Source organism: Polistes fuscatus, unplaced genomic scaffold (genome assembly GCF_010416935.1).
Source record: "Polistes fuscatus isolate 324 unplaced genomic scaffold, CU_Pfus_HIC Scaffold7, whole genome shotgun sequence".
NCBI classification, from domain to species: domain Eukaryota; kingdom Metazoa; phylum Arthropoda; class Insecta; order Hymenoptera; family Vespidae; genus Polistes; species Polistes fuscatus.
In genome coordinates this window covers 426,782-446,813 of record NW_025113151.1, presented here as the reverse complement: position 1 = coordinate 446,813, position 20,032 = coordinate 426,782, and the positions used below count along the sequence as shown (strand labels likewise).

At 33.7% G+C, this 20,032-nt stretch overlaps 5 protein-coding genes across 6 annotated transcripts in view; all 5 read left to right on the top strand.

The window, feature by feature from the left end:
* Positions 1 to 2: 2 nt before the first annotated feature.
* On the top strand, positions 3 to 10,354 carry LOC122523820. 2 transcript variants are annotated; one of them, XM_043645696.1, is made up of 7 exons: positions 3 to 97; positions 190 to 286; positions 5,779 to 6,177; positions 7,185 to 7,295; positions 7,509 to 7,739; positions 8,263 to 8,523; positions 8,603 to 10,354. In XM_043645696.1, exons 3-7 carry the CDS (start codon positions 6,076 to 6,078, stop codon positions 9,848 to 9,850), a joined length of 1,953 nt encoding a protein of 650 aa, XP_043501631.1. In that variant the 5' UTR covers positions 3 to 97; positions 190 to 286; positions 5,779 to 6,075; the 3' UTR covers positions 9,851 to 10,354. The 2 variants fall into 2 exon arrangements, with proteins under 2 accessions (XP_043501631.1, XP_043501630.1); XM_043645695.1 differs by having other exon boundaries at positions 190 to 301.
* LOC122523822 lies at positions 2,068 to 3,675 on the top strand. The gene is made up of 3 exons (XM_043645698.1): positions 2,068 to 2,450; positions 2,517 to 3,202; positions 3,287 to 3,675. The coding sequence occupies exons 1-3, from the start codon at positions 2,334 to 2,336 to the stop codon at positions 3,591 to 3,593; spliced, it is 1,110 nt and encodes a 369-aa protein (XP_043501633.1). The 5' UTR covers positions 2,068 to 2,333; the 3' UTR covers positions 3,594 to 3,675.
* LOC122524196 lies at positions 3,966 to 4,528 on the top strand. Its single transcript, XM_043646326.1, has 2 exons — positions 3,966 to 4,252; positions 4,363 to 4,528. The coding sequence occupies exons 1-2, from the start codon at positions 3,966 to 3,968 to the stop codon at positions 4,499 to 4,501; spliced, it is 426 nt and encodes a 141-aa protein (XP_043502261.1). The 3' UTR covers positions 4,502 to 4,528.
* A 347-nt stretch (positions 10,355 to 10,701) lies between the features above and the next one.
* On the top strand, positions 10,702 to 11,547 carry LOC122523945 (uncharacterized protein KIAA1143 homolog). Its single transcript, XM_043645932.1, has 3 exons — positions 10,702 to 10,946; positions 11,099 to 11,231; positions 11,326 to 11,547. Exons 1-3 carry the CDS (start codon positions 10,839 to 10,841, stop codon positions 11,499 to 11,501), a joined length of 417 nt encoding a protein of 138 aa, XP_043501867.1. The 5' UTR covers positions 10,702 to 10,838; the 3' UTR covers positions 11,502 to 11,547.
* Positions 11,548 to 14,738: 3,191 nt separating this feature from the next.
* The window catches only part of LOC122523944, a 6,599-nt gene continuing 1,305 nt past the window's right edge, over positions 14,739 to 20,032 (top strand). The window contains exons 1-5 of the mRNA XM_043645931.1: positions 14,739 to 15,141; positions 15,541 to 15,633; positions 16,039 to 16,178; positions 16,350 to 18,690; positions 18,794 to 18,882. Coding sequence (XP_043501866.1) covers positions 15,105 to 15,141; positions 15,541 to 15,633; positions 16,039 to 16,178; positions 16,350 to 18,690; positions 18,794 to 18,882 — 2,700 coding nt within the window. The 5' untranslated portion in view covers positions 14,739 to 15,104. The remainder of the gene's footprint in view (positions 15,142 to 15,540; positions 15,634 to 16,038; positions 16,179 to 16,349; positions 18,691 to 18,793; positions 18,883 to 20,032) is intronic.

Here is a 20,032-nt window from a genome sequence, read left to right as displayed (position 1 = left end):
AGTAGGTAGCGCCACAGGGTCGTCTGTAATTAATCACGTGGGACCTTTATTAATCCAATCAGTTTAATTCGATTCTACTAGAGTGCGGTTTAAATAGGTTCGCTTCGATAGATCTAACATAAGTGACTACACTGACCTTTCTATTTTCAATTTTTAACTTACCTATTTTTACCTTTTCATGGAACATAGTTGTTTCCCTATACATTTGTGCGATGGGCCTAATTTGTCGTATAAGAAGACGCTATCGGATAAAAATGTCGAAGGGACATTTTCAAAAACCTCACCGGTAATAGAAGATCTGGTATATTAATCAAAATTTAACATTTATTAATTAATTCATTCAATTATTCTTAATAAATAGTAATATACCATAAATATGGCGGCACACTTTCAATTTTTTATCAAAATTCTTTACTCAGTAATTTATTAAAAACGCATAACCCGTTATTTTTTTGCCTTAACTTTTTAATCTCTAACTTCAGGCACTAAAAATAGTTTAAACATGTATATCGATCAGATTATTTTTGTGTAAAATAAAAATCGCCAAATTCATATTCACTTTATCGATTTAACCTAAAAACTAATAAAAAATAACACATTACAAAAAGTATCTTTCAATGATACGAAATGTATTCAAAACATTGAATTCAAAAATCATCTCTAGTCAAATTTCTATTATTAATTATTAATGAAAATAAAATTCAACATAAAATATCCTCATGAAAGAGGGAAATTTAAAGGGACAAAGAAGAAAGGGTAGGAAGAGTAATAAAAAAATGAAACAATTGGAAATGCCTAAAAAAAATTCTAAATCATCTATTTTCGGTATACGCGAAGATTTAGCCGAAAATAATAAAGAGCAATATCTCTTTTTGCTAGAATTTTGTATCCACCGAATAACTGGCAAGAGATTAGCAAAATTGAATCAAATGTTTTTCGTACCAACTAGTGTTGGTTTAGAATTTTTACATTTTACGGAAGAAGATAACATTGAGATAACTCCGGTTGATTTATTATTTGAGCCACAAGCTGGTATAGCAGATGACATTGAATATTTTTACTCTGGTAAATCAGTGATGTTTGCGATGGATCATGAGACGACGACAGACAAGTCGTTGGAATTTACTGTGAGGATGACGATAAGAAAAAGGATGCCGGAAGGTATTAAACCAGATATTTTAGTGGGCGTTGCAGAATTCGAATTAACTAAACAATTTGCTGCATTAAGAAAGGAGATGTTGCAATGCTGGCATAGGAAAATACCACCACCCAAGACCTTTGAAGATTCAATTCCTTTAATAATGAATGAGAAACAAGTTGGCCAAGTTTTTCTCTATGTAAGAATGTCTGCTTTTGGTGAGACGATAGTTACAGAATTTCAGGCACCGGAATCAATAAGTGAAGGATCTGCTTATGTATTTAAAGGAGAAGAATTAAATGAAAAATCCTTGGCATACAAATGTCGAGTGGTTGACTCTGAAAATGTACAGACACAGAAGTCGATAATCGATCTTCCTTGTCGTGCTTGCGTTTTGGAAGAGTATAATTGTTTACCTTGCGGTCGGTCAACTGGCGCCAGAGCGCAAGATCAAATTCAATCGGATGATCCTAAAAGCTTATGTCTTTCGGAAGCTTACAAACCAGCCTCTTATCCACCCAGTATATTAGAAGATAAATCGAAGAAAGATTTTTGCAATGGCATAAGTAAACCGGCTGGTCCAATTCAAACTAGTCGAGGTCCTGTGCAAGCTTGCGGCAAAGCTGTGATTCTCAAAGTTTCTGGTCTTTTGAATGGAGAAGCTAACAAGCAACCAACGGTCACGGTCTCGCCGGAATGTGATGCAACTGGACCCGACTGTTCGCCTGATCCAGAACATGATGTTTTTATTTTGAGAATTGGTAAAAAAGGACTGGTCGGTGCTGACGAAAAATCAGATTTACAATTAGAAATGAGAACACCTAAGGGCCCTGAAAGAAGACCTCCGATCAGATACGAAACGCGTCAAATACAAACTGATATTGATGAAAAAAAAAAGAAAAAGAAAAAAGGGAGGAAAAAGAAAACATAAAGAAATTCTTGTAGTTGAATAATTTGACTCTGTATATGATTATCATATACGAATGTAGTTATAAATTCTATCAGAAAGGATGCCATCTATCTTATAAATAATATATAAATTTTGTTTTTCTTTTTTTTTTCTTGCTTTTTTTCTAATGACAGTTTTAAATTATAGAGTAAAGATTAGATATATCATTATATTTTAGACAAAATTTGTGAGCAAATTAATAAAAACTTTCCACATAAATTGAACTTAATTATTTAATATGATAATATGGATGATAATCAACAATTATTTCTCATTGAATTTTTGGTAGACAAAATTAACATTCCAGCTATTCGAGCTATACATCAAGAAATGTTACCAGTGACAACTTGCGTTTCTTTCCAGGTTGTATTTGTTATTACTATTATGAATAAAATAATTATAGAATCATGTATGACATATGTATAACAGGTCCTTGGTTTACCACCTATCAATATTCACGAAGAAGCATCCGTTGAAAAATGTTCTTGCCTTAGCGGTGATGTTCAAGTATTTAAAAAAGGAAAGTCATGTCTTTTTGCCCTACCCAATAATGTTCTTCAAAAACCAATTCATAGTTTTCCTGTAACCATGTCTGTTTATAAAAAACTTCCACCTGGAGTATTACCAGATGTAATGTTAATTGGCACTCATCAGATACAATTAAGAAATCTGATAAACGATTTACTCAGTCAGCGTATATTTAAAAATGGCAACCCATGCAGATCGTTAAAAAGTACTTTCAGGATTACAACAGCGACGGGACAAGGTGTCGGCGAAGCCACTGTCTTTATACGTGTATCCTGTTTTGGAAAAAAAATAGTTACTCAATTCCAAATCCCTCATAATAAAAAACCTTACTTATTCAAAGGAGCCGAGGATAGTCCAGTATTTCAATGTAAAAGAATACCTTCTGATATATTTTTACCAGAACCTGTACGATGCAATTGTCCTGTAAAAAAAAGTCCAGATGGCAGCGGCGAAGGAAAGACTTGTTGTCTTTCCAAGACAAGTCCTGAAACTAAATCTAATATGGATAAGTGCAAACAAGCACATTGTGAACCGCTACCTTGTTGTTTATCCAGTAAACAACCTATTTCCAATTGTCTTGACTCACAGTTAGTTTACATTTTTATATCGCCCATGTGATTTATTTTGCAATGAAATAATGATTAATTTCAATATTATTTATCATATTTTAGATCACAACAACAACAACAACAATGTCAGCCAGAATATCTTAACTCTAAAAATTATTCTCCTCAGACACCATATGCACCTTCTTGTATGCAAACAGTAAAACCTGCTTTAACTTGTAGTCATCCTGCCGCTGCAAATACTTGTCTCTCCTGTTGTTCACCTCAACCGATTAAAGACATCACCTGTGCTCCCTGTTGTGGCACAAAAGGAACTACTTTTGATGAACTTTTTAAAGAGAAACCTGTAAGAAAATGTGGATGCATTATCAAAGAACAACCAACTTGTAACTGTAAACAGACCTGTTTTTAGAAAAATTATAGTGAGTGGAAAAACTATCTTTATTGAATTATCTTCAAAACTTATATATGCATAGAAAAAAGACGAGAGAAAAGAGAAAAAGAGAGAGAGAGAGAGAGAGAACATAAGGTTTTTTTTCAACTTGAATTCATCTTTAAGATTCAATCAATTAACATGAAATTGTTGAGAATGGTTTCAATGTTCTTTTTTTTTTATTACATACCAAAAGTAAACTTTTTTATAATCATGATTTTAATTATTTATTTAAAATGAAAAATTTTTTGTTTATTATACAATAGACGGCGGAGGCTTATCAAATAAATAATAAAAATCATATTAATGACAACATAAATTATTCAAATAATAATATCACATAAAATAATAATGTCCGAACGTATCAATGAGAAGAAAAAGAAAAAGAAGAAGAGGTCAAAGAAGACTTTGGCAAAGAGAAAATTAGAGATCGAAGCCAAAGAAAAGAAAGCATGTGAAGAAGAAAAACTACGTAAGTGGGAAGAGGCATGGAGACAAAAAGTTCAAGTACAAGAAGAACTCGATGATTACAGATGTTGCCTACATAAAGGATTATGCTTAAAACCAAAGACACAATCTAATATTTGGATAAATGTAATAGAAGATAAAATGACTCAAGAAGTTCATATTGCTTTCAAGTAATTTATGATTTAGATAAATAATATTTTATTGTGTTAAATAATTTCTTTTTATTAATCTCCCTGTTTTGTAATTTTTATTATTACTATTTTTTTATTTTGTTTTGTAGACACGTACCTGTCCCTAAACCAAGACCTCCTCCAATTCCAAAATTCAAAAGAATGGAAATTTCGTCAAGTTGCAAAGACATTATTCAGATGAAAAAAGAGACAAAAGTTATTAAAAAAAAGAATAAAAAGAAAAAATAATAATGCTTTTCGATTTGATTAAAAGGAACAAATTTTTGTTTTTAATTTATTAATATTATATTAAATATTAATAAATAAAATATAATATATATATATATTTAGAGTTCCAATATGTCGTTTAGTGTTTAAGATACCTGGTTCTCAACCAGGAGGCTCGGATTCGCGCGATTCCTGGTACCGGAAAATTATATATATATATTTATAGTATATAAGTATTAGCTCCCCTTTTCGTTGTACCTTTTTCTCTCTATCGTTTTATTTATAATAGATCTCTAGATCAAGAAAACGGAAGGTGCATCCGCAATGTCGAGGCACGTTATTTTCGTCGGGTTGACTCGAGTGCATTCACCTGACAACAAGTAGCTTAATGATATATAGGGAAGTCAAAGAAGTCACGAATAGTATCTATACTAGACATACTCATTTTCTAATTACTATTTCTTAATAATAATATCATGCTTGTTTCCAATATCTTTCTAATAATTTCATAATAGATATAATAATAAATTAAATAATCAAAATAATAGATAATTTACAATATTTATCTATTGTTGATATAGTATTAACAATTAAAAAAAATAATATAAATTATTTTATTCCTAATCTAATGTCATTTTTCTTGGTATTTCGGAGTGATAGATTACTTCATCACCCTGATGAACCTTAATTACTCGAAATTGTCGGTTATTAGAAAGATAATCATTAAATTTTATAATCACCCAGAAATTTTTCCACGAAATAATTCCTTCTATGAAAAATTATTTCTATAACGATTAAATCGATTTTTACATAAATTAGTAAATAAATTTACAAAATATATATATTTCTATTGTACATAAACAAGAGTATATTTACATACACATAAAAATAAATTGCCATCTAGACGCGAAAACACATAAAATCGTTCAACGGAAATGATTTTCTCCCAAAGAGAATGCATATGCCTTTGAAAGAGAGAGAGAAAGGGTTTCTACAGGGTGGGCCGAAAATTGCCAAGAAATTTCACGAATCAATTAGTTCTTTCGAAAGATTTTCAGGTTTGGACTTATTGTTAAACCTATAGTTTTACAAACTAGGCTTGTAGTTTGATAATATGTAAAAGAAAATGAATTTACCAAATCTCGAAAAAGGTAGACGATTTAAAAAATGACATTTCCACTTTTAACCCACCCTCTAAAACCGTGTAAAAAGAAAGAGAGTATAATGGTCTCTCTTTCTGAAGTCTCTCTTCGCCATTATCAGCCCTTCGTTCATCAATCTCTTTTCCACCCTCGCAGGAGACCGGCTCGAAAAGGGGGTGGATAGACCGATATATTCGAGCAGGCGCACTAAAGGTGCTAGAGGTGGTGGAGGAGTCCGGGGGTTGGGGGATGGAGGATGAAGCTGAGAGTACAAACCGCATATATAATCCAGCGTAACGCGCGTTTACCTCGGCCAGAGAGAACTCTACTCGGAACGAGTATAAAAATGAACGTGAAAATGTTCGCAACAACTACTAATTTTATTTGAATATTTCTAAACTAGGGTGACAAGTGTTTACCAAATTAAATTATTGTCTATTTAACGATCGAGCGATGAACAACGGTTCTCCACAGAATTCCGATACAGCTGCCCAGCAACATCGAAGCGGCGTTGACAACAGCGATGAAGAGGAATGGAGTGGTGTTGTCGAATGTGTAATTATTTATTCATTCCTTTATTAATAGTATATATACATCGTGATATAATATAATCTATCATACAGTGTTTTATCTTTACTTTTTCTAATATTGATTTACCGTTATTAAATAATTTTTTCTTTGCTTTTCTATGCTTCTTCATACGATTTCTGTGTCTATTACCTTGATAGCAGGATTAGTATTAGTATTAATGATATACTACATAATAATATAGGAGGGTTTTATCTATGTAAGGCGCGTATATGTATGCAATTCGAGTAATAGTAACTTAGTAACTACTAAGGGTTGAACAGATAGCACAAAGAGAGAGAAAGAAAGAAAAAATCAAGTCGATGAACGGATCGAAGTACTGCATAGAGATTGTACATTCTTGCAACATTTTTCTTCATTAAAATTTTTCAAGTTGTAGATGTAACTAATGACGTAACGCGTTGATTAATTTTTTCCTCCTTATGTTTTTTTTTATTATTACTATATTATTGATACTTATGTGTGGTTAGCGTCATGTGAAACGTGATTCTTCGTTCGTGATTCGTCTCGTCGTTCAGGGTCGGTGAGCTTCTTTACCTGTTTACCTTTTATCGATGAATACGCTTACGTTCGAGTAGAACGTTGACATTTTCGAGATCATTGAATAAACTAAAGACCGTGTAACTTTTCATAATAATTTTTTATCGACGATATTATTTCAATCCTTTTTAATTTCAAACGGCGAGAAGATTTGATGTCCTTATATAAAAGAAAAGAAACGTTTTTTATTAAAAATAATAGTGTAATTAAAAAGTGCACATGCATTATCGCGTTTGCGAAAATAATATGTAATCGCGAGCTTATATCGCTTTCCTCTTTTTTTCTAATTCTTTTGAATTTGAATTTTTCTTCTAATTCTAATGAAAAGTAAAATCGCGCAACCAAATCGCGTTACAGTTGCACGAGAATCATGCTGTATAATTATTTATAGTTTGAATTTTAATTGAATAGATGCGTTTATATTTATATTGCAGGCTGTACTGGAACGATCCAAGTCGGATCGTGTGACAAGGGTGGATGAGGATAGGAGACGCCGTACCATTATCGTGGAAAAGAAAAATGGCACGTATGGTTTCACGTTACAGGTAAAATATGCATTCACCTTTATGTTTTATATATTTTTGCTTTGCTAAGCCACAAAGAATACGTGTCATCTAATATCTTATATATTTTTTAAATAATTTATCATTTCTCTCTCTCTCTCTTTTGAAACTGGTAATTTAGAAATATATTATAAATATTGTAGCAACTATATGTGATTTATTTATTATTAATTATTAAAATAATTTTTTTTTCAGAGTTATGGTATACATTATAAGAGAGAACAAGAGATAGAAATGATCACTTATGTTGATTACATCGAATACGATGGGCCTGCATTCAAAGCAGGTATGAGAGAAGGTGATGTTATACTTTCCATAAATGGTCATGAAATGGATCGAGCCGATCACACTACTCTCGTTAATTTTATAAAGAACTGTGATACCAGAATGAGAATGGTCGTATCATTTGAAGACTGTGTAAGAAAGGTATAAACAACCACATTTATACTTTTTTATATAATTTATTCTAATGAAAGTATAACAATTATCACTTATAAAAAAGTTTATCTTCAAATCGCACTCTACAAATAAGAACTGTCTCGAGTATTAGGTTGTCTCATAAGTTCCTTCCTTTTTTTTTTTTGATGCGAATTCAATTAACGATATTTGTTGTTTAAGGTTGATTTACTGTGCTATATATGAACCGTTCTGCTCTATTATCTTCTTTCATCTCTCAGGAAGCTTCATTATGCCCTCTTTCCAAAATTGTTGAGACTTTTAAAAAAAGATTTTAAAAGAGATTTTATCTCCAACGAAACGTACTTTGAAAGAGCTGTAAGACGACTGAAATCGATGCCATAAATGGACAATAAATAAGCCTGCATGTCTACAAACATAGCCGGCTCGAAGTCATACATAGCGTGGCGCGGAAAGAACTTATGGGACAACAACATAATATTTAAATAATAATTAAATTCGATAAACGACTAAATGAAATTTGATCTTCTAGGTACAATTACATATGCGTTACTTAGAGCTACAACGTGCTCTTCAGTTACGTTTAGGTGAACTTGAAAGATTATGCGAAAGAGAACGTTCCATATTAATGGGTCGATGGAAAACCCATTCACTTCCAGCACGTAAAAGAACACCCAGTAGTATTATAACGAGTAATCCTAATCAACCATCACCATCTTCGAGTTTTAATTCGTCAACTATTCAATGTTGTCGGCCTGCAACATCTACGGAACATCTTTTACTTTATAATTTGGTGATTATAAAGATTAATACTAATAAAAATTGCTGGTGGATATAATCGATGAAGTAATATTATATATATGTATTTTCAGTTTGGCGATGGCCGACCATGTTTGATACCACGCGCAGCTTGTTTGGTAACGGTAGGGCCACCACGTTCTCGAAGCGATCATCATCAATTTCTTTCAAAAATGCCTAGTGAATCTGGTGCATCCACTTCTTCGCGTCATAGTTATCATCAAGCAAATGGTATGAGCGGTACTCCAGCGAAAATGAAATCGCACAAATCTTGTCAACAGCAACAAAATTCGTCGACGAGTGGAGATGTATTAGCAGTTCATCATTCTCAACAAAATAGTCTCTGCGTAGCTTGCATCTCAAGTGCCAATCGTCGTCGAGAACAATCGGATACTGGTAGTTTGGATGCATATGATCTAGCTAGTCCCTGCTGCGATCCAAATTGTGTCCCAAGTCGTAGAAGACGTGAGAAACAACGTCGAGCTAGAAATGAACAAAATCATCTTCAGCAACAACATTTGCAGCAGCAGCAACAACAACAGCAGCAGCAGCAGCAACAACAACAACAACAACAGCAACAACAGCAGCAGCAACAACAACAACATACGGCACAAGCTCAACGAGAACAGCAGCAGCAGCAACAACAACAAGGACAACAACAACAGCAGCAACAGCAACAGCAACAACAGCAGCAACAACATGGCACGCACAATTGCTCCAGGTCTTCTGGCCATAGTCTTCATTCCATTACTAGTAGCGATGTATCGACTACTGCTGATAGCGTAGCTTCTTGTTCTACGAGTTTAAGTACAGACACTCTTTACTGGGATCCAAATGTTCATCAAAGACCACCACCGTGCCTTCAATATGCCAAACCCAAGTCATGGGATAATTTAACGACAAAAGCTTTCGGTGGATACGGATTTGGTTACGGGTATCTTGATACAGCTACAATAAAGACTTACAGCGCTGAAAGACCTGGAAAAGGAGGTCATGGACGTGCTAAAACACCTACGGGTACGGTACACAGAAGAATAAATAACAATACGTCTTATTCCACTGGTAATACTCGACATTTTCAACCTACTAAATCTACCGAAAGTCTTCTCATTCCACCTCCTTATCAAAACGAGCTAGATGGTAGTATAAGCTGTGAATGTTTAGACGAACCAAGCCCAAGATTTTTACCAGTCGTTCAATTGGAAAAACATAAAGAATCCGGCTACGTCGCTACAAATCACGCTCAAATCAGACATCGACGTTCTAGTCACTCTGAAGGGAAGCTCAGAGCGATTAACAGTTCCGAAGTAACTCGTTTGTGAATTTATTTCTTCCTAAATTTCTATATATCCTGGAATATATATTATGTAAAACGAGCGTTGTATCATATCCGTGGGGTGGTCTTTTCTGCTCTTACCAATCAATCTTTTCTATAAAAGCTTGTATTTGTGTTTTCCGAGAATAAGTTTGAAATTTGACGAAGAAACGTTTCGTCTTCTAGACACCTGATTATACATGAAAGAATTTCATCAAATTATGATTATTGAAATGTAGGTTTGAAGTGGAAATTGAAATGAAAAATATTTCCCCTCGAATAATTAGGTGTTGAAGATGATTACTCAGTTATACCAAAGACGAGACTATAATATTGCTCTATAATGAAAGAAATGCAAAACTGCACTTGGAATTGTCTCCTTGATCTACGTAGAAACTAAAAAAGTTTGATAAATTTTTTAAGGGCGCGCCAATTAATAGCAAACAGTTTAATACATTAGATAACCACTTCCATGGACAACACAAATAAATATTATAAATAAAACGATTAATTGTGTGAACATTTTTATTTCATTTTCCGTAGATACAGGTTTTATAAGAAACAAAATTAGTTGCAATTTAACGTTTTACCTATTTTCAAGAACCTTAGATAGGAAAAAAAATTTGTTATAAAGAAATAAAAGACTTAAAAATAAATATTTCAATATAAATTACAAAAGAGTATTGTACACACATAATAGTGCACGAGTATATATGTATATATGTATAATATATATTGATTTGTATTAAGTTGCGTTTCAATGAAAAGAGTTTGGACAAATTTGTTCAGCTGCCAAATGATTGGCTCATGTGTCGACCAATCAGAACCAAGATTATTACACCGTTAGAAAACACTTTTCGTGCAATCTTCAAGCAGCATAGGTTGGTTAGGTTGTGTTATTTTATTAGATGCTATATTATTACACTAAATATTCATAAATATTTAATTAATCGTTTATAAATTTCTATAAATATTGTGTAAAAATATTATGCAATATGCCTAAAAAAAATTTCGTATCGTACATAAGACCTGAAGAGCCTAAATTTTTAAGGGAATTAAAAGAACAGATTAACTACAAGGAAGGACCAACAATTAACACTAAGGTAAGAATGTGTATAACTAATTTCTTATTTTTCTTTATTGATCTATTATTAATTATTTCTCACTTAAATTTCTATCATTTATAATTTTCTATCATCTGTATAATTAATATAAAATGATATAACCTCATTTTCGTTTTTTTTATTTTGAGCAGAAAGAAATCTTGCCTTGTGTCTTTGATGAAGAAGCAGAAGATTTCGAGGGAGAAAAGCCTCTTGTTGTTGTATTAAATTCAGGAGACCTAACCGCCGAAGAAGCTGAAGCTTTTGAAAAACAAAAACAAAAAGGTAGATTCATATACATTTGTTCTTATTCAACGTTGAATAAAATTGTATTCTAGTTTTTTTTTATATATACTTATTTTTGTTTGAAAATTTATAGAAGAATCTACTGGTCCAGCTGATTTATCTAAACGAATAATATTCAGCAGAAATAAATCAAAAAAGAGGACTTTGGATTCTGTAGAAAAATGTAATAATAAGAAAGCTAACAAGAGCAAACGCAATAAAGCTGTCTTATCTTTTAATGACGAAGAAGAAGAAGAAAATATAGGATAGAAAGCATCTTTGTAAATATTGTAAATATTTTTACTTTATTATTTATCTTAACGATACTTTATTTAAATAGAGTATATATTTATTTAAATAAAGTATCGTGAATAATTGTTTCTTTAATTTCAAACCATAAGACAAATTATCATATTGTTTACATATGATACAATTTATTTATTTTTCTTACTTTTAAAAATAATATTATTAATCCGTTGATTGTGTGGTGCATTCTCGCATGGAATCATTAATATATGTGGTGTAACATTTGCATGTCAGTTGCTGAAACTGGCTGTCGTAGATTATAACGATCATATTTCGTTCAAGTAGGTGCGAAATATGTTTATAAAGAAAAACATTTCCTATTAGATGGACTTAGTACAACAATAAATATGATATAATAATAAAAAGATATGCTCTTCGTATATTTTGATGGGTCTGTGATTGTGTATATATACGAATTTAGTAATCAAAAAATTAATATTCAGTTTTTCTATTATTAATAATATTTGTCGAAAATATTCTGACATATTTGTCAGTAATAATGTGATTTAATTGAAATTGTACAAATTTCAATAAACTTGTACATATAATATGTTAATAAATGTACACGGCGTACTGCGTGAAAGTGTAAAAGTATTATTGAATAGGTAATAGAATTGTTTATAAGGATAGCTATAACATATGTTATTTTATAATAAATTTGTTTGGATATTTTTATAAAAGTGTAGACATTTTATCAGATAGGAAATACAATTGTTTATAAGGATATAATAAGATGTTATTTTATAATAAATTTGCAATGAAGAAAAATAAAAAAATATTTTCCTTAAAAAATGAATGTAAAAGAAAATATATATAAAAAAAAAATTAATTAAAAGAAAAAAAAAAGAATAAAGCTTAAAATAGAAAAGGGCGGATACCTTAACGTCAACCCCGTAGTTCGTAGATTGTTGCAATTGCAGATTGCCCTTATTCTTAGGAAGAGTCTCTCATTGGACGTGCACGTGTATATGATCACGTGATATTTTAGAAGAAATGCTACTGGTTCGTTTGGCCCCTTTAACATAACGCGTACGTCATAAAATTGGTGGTCACGTGATTACGGTAGCCATCTTGGCAGTTTTAGCGACGGAGGTAAGAAAGATCCATGACGTCGAAGCCAAATAAACATCAAATATATGTGAATAATATCGATACAATAACTGTGTGTAAGAAGTGTAGAACAAGTCTTAAGCGTGTCCGACATTTGTCAGTGTATTAAACAGTCAGTGAATTTAAATAGCGCGGCATTTCAAATGCGTGTGTGTTTCGATTATCGGTCCTCTTTGGGGGGATAATCGCGATCAGACGTCGACCACCACGGCAGCTGTTCGACGAGTCAAAGGCAGCCCTTACAAAGAAATGGCGGGATCAATCTAAATCTTTCCATTTAGAAACAACTGTATCAGCGATCTAATTTCCTTTCTTTTAAAGCGAGGTAAAGTAAATCTCGCAATCGAGCTAATGAAAATAGTATATATATATATATACTATTATATATGTACATATATATATATATATATATATATATATATTTTCAACTTTTACAATTGATCTCTCTGGAATTTCTCATTTCTACGTTTATATACTTAATAACACAATACTCCAGGGCCGTATCTATCTCCTCTTACACCCTTATTTTCCTTTATTTTAGATTTTCTATCGAAAGAGTTTAATAATTGTCGTCTGCTAAAGATCATATTTTCTAGAACGTAATAATTTTGTTATGACAAATTTTACATATTATTTAATCGAAAAAAATTACGTTTAACTTCTCCAAATTTTTAATGTTTATTAACACAGCAAAGTTTTGCAAAAATGTTTATTCTCATAATTATTATAATATTTAAATCAGCAATTTTGTTGATATCTATCTTTATCAGAAAAAGACATATCAGAATGTAAAAAAATATAAAATTTAATCTATGAAATGAAAGCGTTTGATATTCCCTCTAGAATATCCAACCTCTTGCCTACTAACAGCAAGATGAGATCTCGACGAAGAAAGGAGAAGAATAAAAAGTTGTAAAATTGGTACGGCCCTGGGCATAAGTTTTAACGTTACCACCGACGCTTCTGTCCTCTAGTGTGTAAGACATTCATCGTTAGAAATGTTTACTATTTTCTCCAATTGGTGTGAATAAATCGTGCGTAAGAGACGTCGTAAGAAAGTTGTAATGCGAAATAACTACATAAGGAGTGGGGGCAGAAGAAAATAAAGTACAGTCAATCGAAGTAAGCGAGGAGAAAAAAATGGTACTTTATCATAAATCTGTATAGGAGTTCAATGGTGGTCAGGTGCGTATTATTGGGTGCGTGACCGAGACAGAGAAAAGCGAGAGAGAGGGAGAGATGAAGTGAGAAAGAAACAAAGAAAGAGACGAAAGGACAGACAGACAGACAGACAGACGTAGCCGCCGCCACCGCCACCGCTGACGACGACGACGACGACGACGACGACTATAACTGCAGTAGAGCGGCGTCGTGTCGTGCTTAACGTAAGACACGGAAAAAGAAGAAAAGAAAGACAGCGAAAGGAGAAAAAAATTAGACAAATCATAAAACTCGACACACACGCGCGCGAAGTGGCAACAACGCAAACAATATTTAAAAAAGCAATCATGTGTGATGGATATTCGACTTGATTTTCTTCGATTCTTCGTTCAACGAGTGCATTTCCCCCTCCCTCTTCAATGTCGTTTAGCTCTTCTCTAAAGTTGACGATGGCAACGTGTCGCGCGTCGTTCACAGAGATGATACATTATGTGTACGGGCTCAAAAAATCGTTTTTAATTAAAGAAAAACTATTAAAGAATTATTTGGATTACAAGTTTTAAGAAAGAAATAAGAATAATTAGTCTATTTTTTTTAATTATCAGCGAACCAAGTCCTTCAATTATTCCTACTTGCAATATCATATTTCATGACATAATATACCATGTAAAACATTAGGGAATAAAAGAAAATGAGAAAGTATGATTAGGGTAGATCTTTGATGCGTCATGGGGTTGTTAGCCACGTTTTACACTCGAAGAGATTAACTGTGTGACGCGCGTGTATGCGTGTGTATGCAAGGAGGAGGGGATATGTGAGTGAGTCAAGGAGTACAAGAGAGAAAGAAAAAGAGAGACAGAAGTCTCTCAGAATAAGAGATTCAAAAAGGTAAAATAAAAAGGATCGAGAGAATCGAATCTCTGTTTGATTAGTTTAATAAATGAAAAATTGTAGAGACTCGTTGCATCTCTCGCAGGTGACCGACGCTAACCGTTAAAAGCTGTGCTTCGTGGACTCTCTCCTCTCTCTCTCTCTCTCTCTCCCCTCTCTCTTTCTCTCTTTATCTATCTATCTCTCTCTTGTCCTCCCGCCCTTCTCCACTCCACTCCTCTCCTCTCTTTCTCTCGTTCCTCTTTCGTCGGTCTGCTGCTACTGCTCGCTTCCGTGGTTGTGTGTCGCGTTGCACGGGTGTGCTCGTCGCCCAGGAGGCGATAAAACCTTTTCCTTTGACGATTCAAAAAGTCGTGCATGTGTATATCTAAGAACAATACTCGAAAAAAGATCGCATAGGATTACATGATTCGTGACCCGTCAAACGGTGCCAGCTCGAGAGGTGAATTTTCTTGGTTATGGGTTCACCTCTAAGGGGAGTTAGAAGCACGGAATTCGCAGCGCCATTTTGAAAAATTTGGCCCCGCTAAAAATTTACTCCCTCTTTTTGCTCTCTCTCTCTCTCTTTCTCTCCTATCTCTTTCTCTCTCCTTCTCTCTCTTTCTCTCTCTCTCCTCTCCTCTCCTCTCCTCTCCTCTCCTGTCCTCTCTCCTCTCTTCTCTCCTCTCTCCTCTCCTCTCTGCCTCTCTCTGCCTCTCTCTCCCCTCTCTCTCTCCTCATTCTCCTTGTCTTCCTCTTCTTTTTATCTACTAATCTTTTTCCATATTCGATGAATATTTTGAAAAATAGACTATTAACTTTTCCTTCTCACGTCAGTTGTCTTATTGTATTTATTGTTTAGATCGACTCTACAGCCGTGGCCCCATGGACGGGATATTGGAAGAACCTCCTGTTAAGGACTCTTCTCAGAGCAATTCTGACAAAGTGTCAAAAGGTAGACTTTTCATTTTCTTCTTTATTTAATATGACGTTTCTGACGAACGTGCATCTCAGTTTGCATTGTCAGTATATGTTATTTGAAACTTATTTGTTTGCTAAGTAATCTACTAATTATTTTTATTTTTGTACTAGTTTATTTTATGGAGAATGTGCTCTGTTTTTTTTTTTGGAACATTAAGAGATTTATAACTTGTTTGTTTAAGACATTTTTAAAAAATGACATAAATTTAACATTTGTCAAGTGTTTATAATGATTATATAAGCTGTCTTGTAAATACATGGTTAAAGACGGTATTATGGAATTTCTCAATGGAAATTTCTTTGCGATATAAGATTTATTTCTAATGCAACGTTCCAAAATTTTGCTAACATTTTAAAAGCATTATCTGTTTGTTCTCAGACATGGTCATTCCCAACGGTATCAATGGAAAATATGATACGGAAAAAGAAGAATATCCAGACTCTGATGGTTGCGCATTCAAAATTTCATCCAACGAGACTGTTAGCAAAGGAAAGGAAGAGATGGAGATGGATGTGGAGGTGGAGGGAGAGGGGGATGGGAATGGAAATGGGAACGGCAATGGGAATGGGGATGGGGATGGGGATGGGGATGGGGATGGGGATGGTGATGGTGATGGTGATGGTGGTAGAGATGAAAATGGAGACATAGATGGGGATGGAGATGGGGATGGGGATGGGGATGGGGATGAGGATGAGGATGAGGATGGGAATGGGGATAGGGATGAGGATGGGGATGGAGATGGAGATGGGGATGGGGATAGGGATGGGGATGTGGATGGGGAGGGAGAAGAGGAAGAAGACGATGATGAGGACGAAGAGGAGGATATTATAGAAAGAAGACACTTTGAGAACGAAGAAAGGGGTACAGAATCAGAAGATAGTGAGCTAAATAAGTTGAGAAAAAATAGGAATAAGGGGGGTTCATTGTACAAGTCGAGAAACGACTCTATGGTTTCAGAATCTTCTGATGGTGTCAGTGAGATGAATGATACTAGTGAAGTGTCTAGAAACGAAGACAAGTGTAGAAATACATCTTGCGAACCTATGGATGTTGACGAACAGAGTAATAATTCTGATGTAGAATGTTTGGACGAGAGTATCACAAGAGTACGAATGGATAATGACAACGTGTTCGCTTTAAAAAAATCTAATATAAATGAAGGTAAAGATATGTCATGTAGTAACACGCAACAATCCAATAATTCTACTGAAATCATAGACAGCAGTTTGGATACATCCGATGTAAAGATATGCGAAGAAAATGGATGTTGCAATAGTCCAGACATAGAGGAGATAACGGATAGTGCAAAGAATAATGGTCTTAATACATCTCAAGAGCGTTCTTTAAAGGATCCTGCTAAACAGAAAAAATCAAGAAAGCAAGTAGATCTTAGTAGTATTACGCCTAGAAGAAGTTCTCGTAATATTAAAAGAACGAGTTATATAGAAAGAGAAGTCGAAGAGGAAGCGGACGACGATGGTTCGGATATAGAGGAAATTAAACCGGAAGATCCGTTAGCTGGAGTAGATAGTAAGGATAAAGAAAATTCCAAACTGAAGTCACCTACGAAAAATAGTAAAACCACCATTGTGGTTAATGATACCAAGCGTTTGGTTGAAATAGCTGCTGGTAGTAAGTCAGTTAAAGGTGGTAAAAAGGAACCTACGTTAGTTATAATAGACACAAACTCCATACTTTCTGGACGCGGCGGCATGCCTGTTGGTAACAATAAGCCTCACCATACCGTTTCTAATACAAGTTCTTTCTCGGTCGTTCCAATGAATATGACCACTCAAACGATGTATCCAAATATGAGAACAACTATTACGCCGGTACCCATGACATCTAAAACTGCACAATTAAGCCCCAAACCGAGTAGCATGACTACGGTCAATCCTGCTTTGGCACCGATATTGCCAACTTTAACAGATGATATGTTTGTGGTAGAAGCACCATCGTTTATAGTACCTTACGTTTATGAAAAGCCTCCATTGAAACCATTGAAAGAATTTGTTTCTAAATTAGAAAAAAGCATAGAGGAGAAACAAAAAGAAGAAATATTGAAAAAAATGACGGAAGATACTAAAGATAATCAAGATATTAACGAAGATTTGTTTGAAATAAATAAAAAAGTAGATATTAGAAATCAAGAAAGTGAGAACGAGGGAAGTTTGAGATCTAAAAAGGATGGAGACGATAGCGGGCCTGATATAACGGATGTTATGGAATCTGGTATTTCTAATATGAGCGACAAGCACGATATGAGGCAAGAAGATAGAAATAAAGTAATAACTTACTTTGACTTACCTTTGGGTAAATTTTTCATGCAAATTGGAGTAAATCTCGTTCAAGAGTATGTACAAACGGATTTACTACGGACTCAGAAACGTAAACAGGGCAAAGGTAGCACGTCAGCTGAGACACAATTAGCTATAAATTCACTCATCAAGAATTTAGAGTTTAGTAAGGAAAATAATGAACCATTCCACTTAGAAATGAAAAAATGTGAATTCTGTAATTTTAAAACAGAGTCTACATTAGTAATGCAGCATCATTTAGAAACTCCTCATATGCGAAATTACGTCTACAAATGTAACTTTTGTCCCATGGAGGTTCGTAGTCCTCACGACATATTATTCCACATGGAAGCAGAACATAATACTCGTGGACGATTGGAACGCGGCCCAGCTTTTCATCAGTGTCCAAATTGTCCGTTCGAAGATAACCAAAAAGGCAAACTTACGCGACACATTCTTGCTTGTTCTAAGAAGTTTAGACCAGAACGGAATCTAGAACCTGCTGCAGATTGGGAGCCACCTGCTAAGATTCCAAGATTAAATCGTGCGCGTCCTGTTGGACCGACCAATCCTAATGCTCTTGCTATGGCTATGAGTGCCAAAGGTCCGCAACCGCTTTTACCCAAATTACTTCCGGCACCGATAACAGGTCGCGGAAGAGGACGCCCGCCGATGCAACCTAGATATTCGGATATGAAAACCTTAAGACCTGGTAGTACTACTATGCGGCAAGGTAAAGTTCAAACGATATTTCTACAATAATATATATAATAATACGTATTTTATATTATAAATGCAATATCAATGTACAAACATTTAATGTAGGAATGTTTTAGATAATGTTGCAGGCATGATGTATCGACCAACATCTTCTGGCCTATTAGTTCCCGCTTCATACCAATTTGGTAGTAATCAGTTGTTCCAGGTAAATTATTTTATCATTTCTTATTCTTATTATTATTATTATTATTTGCACAGTGTTACAAAATTACATAAATATATTTAATTGAACGTATTCTATTTAAATGCTATATTTTTCTTATACCAATAAGCATAATACATAAGCAGAAATACATCTGAAATATACAATCGAAGGTTTCATGAAAAATGCAACGAAATAAGCAAAGTATCATTATTTTGTAAGAATGATAATTAATAATAACTAGAGATGATTAACATGCTTAGGGTTATTTGCTAAACTTGCAGTTTTCTAAAATATATATAAGTCCAAAGACTTGAAAATAATAGATTATTTTTGAAAATGACAAGTGCGTGCACGTATAAGCAAGATATAGAAAAGTTTGAAAAATCGAAAAATACAAGATAAGACAAAATCTAAAGAATTAGTAAAAAGATATATGGGTGGTGACAGGTGGTGGGTGGCTCTGGGACTGTCATGTCGGCTGTCTCGGGAGTGAGTAGCAGTAGCGGCGGCAGTTCCGGTCAACCCACACCCATTGCACTTGTACCCAACGTAATCGAGTCTCTCTCTAGGTTGTCCTCATCACAGGTAAATCAAATATTACAAGGTATCAGGAAGGTTTACTTATCTTCATATAGCATTTGTGATCGCATGGATAACACGTTCAACGGATACAAAATGCTTAGTAATTTTCATTTCATTAAAGTCACTTTTGTAAAAGAAAAAACAAAAATGTATGTGTGGTTGGTTGCTTCTATGGTACAATTAATATGCATTATCATTATAATAATAATATACTTATCAAATTTATATATTATGTGTATTATTATCGTTAACTTTCGCAATTACATTAAAATGAATTATAATGAAACGTATATAACTATATGTTATCAATTAAGCTAGGAGAATTTGTAACACTTTTGTTTATACGAAATACATTTCGTTACAATTAATTCTAGAAATATAATTAACGTGTAATTTGGAGTGGTATATAAACTATGTACTATTATAATGTTAACTAATCGCCAAGCAAAATGATACTAACTTGAAATTAATAGAGAATGACGTAAAGGTGTGCCTTCAATAACGGGCTAATATTTTGAAGAAGAATATTATTCTAAAGACAAGAGATATTTATATTTGTTAATCGTTA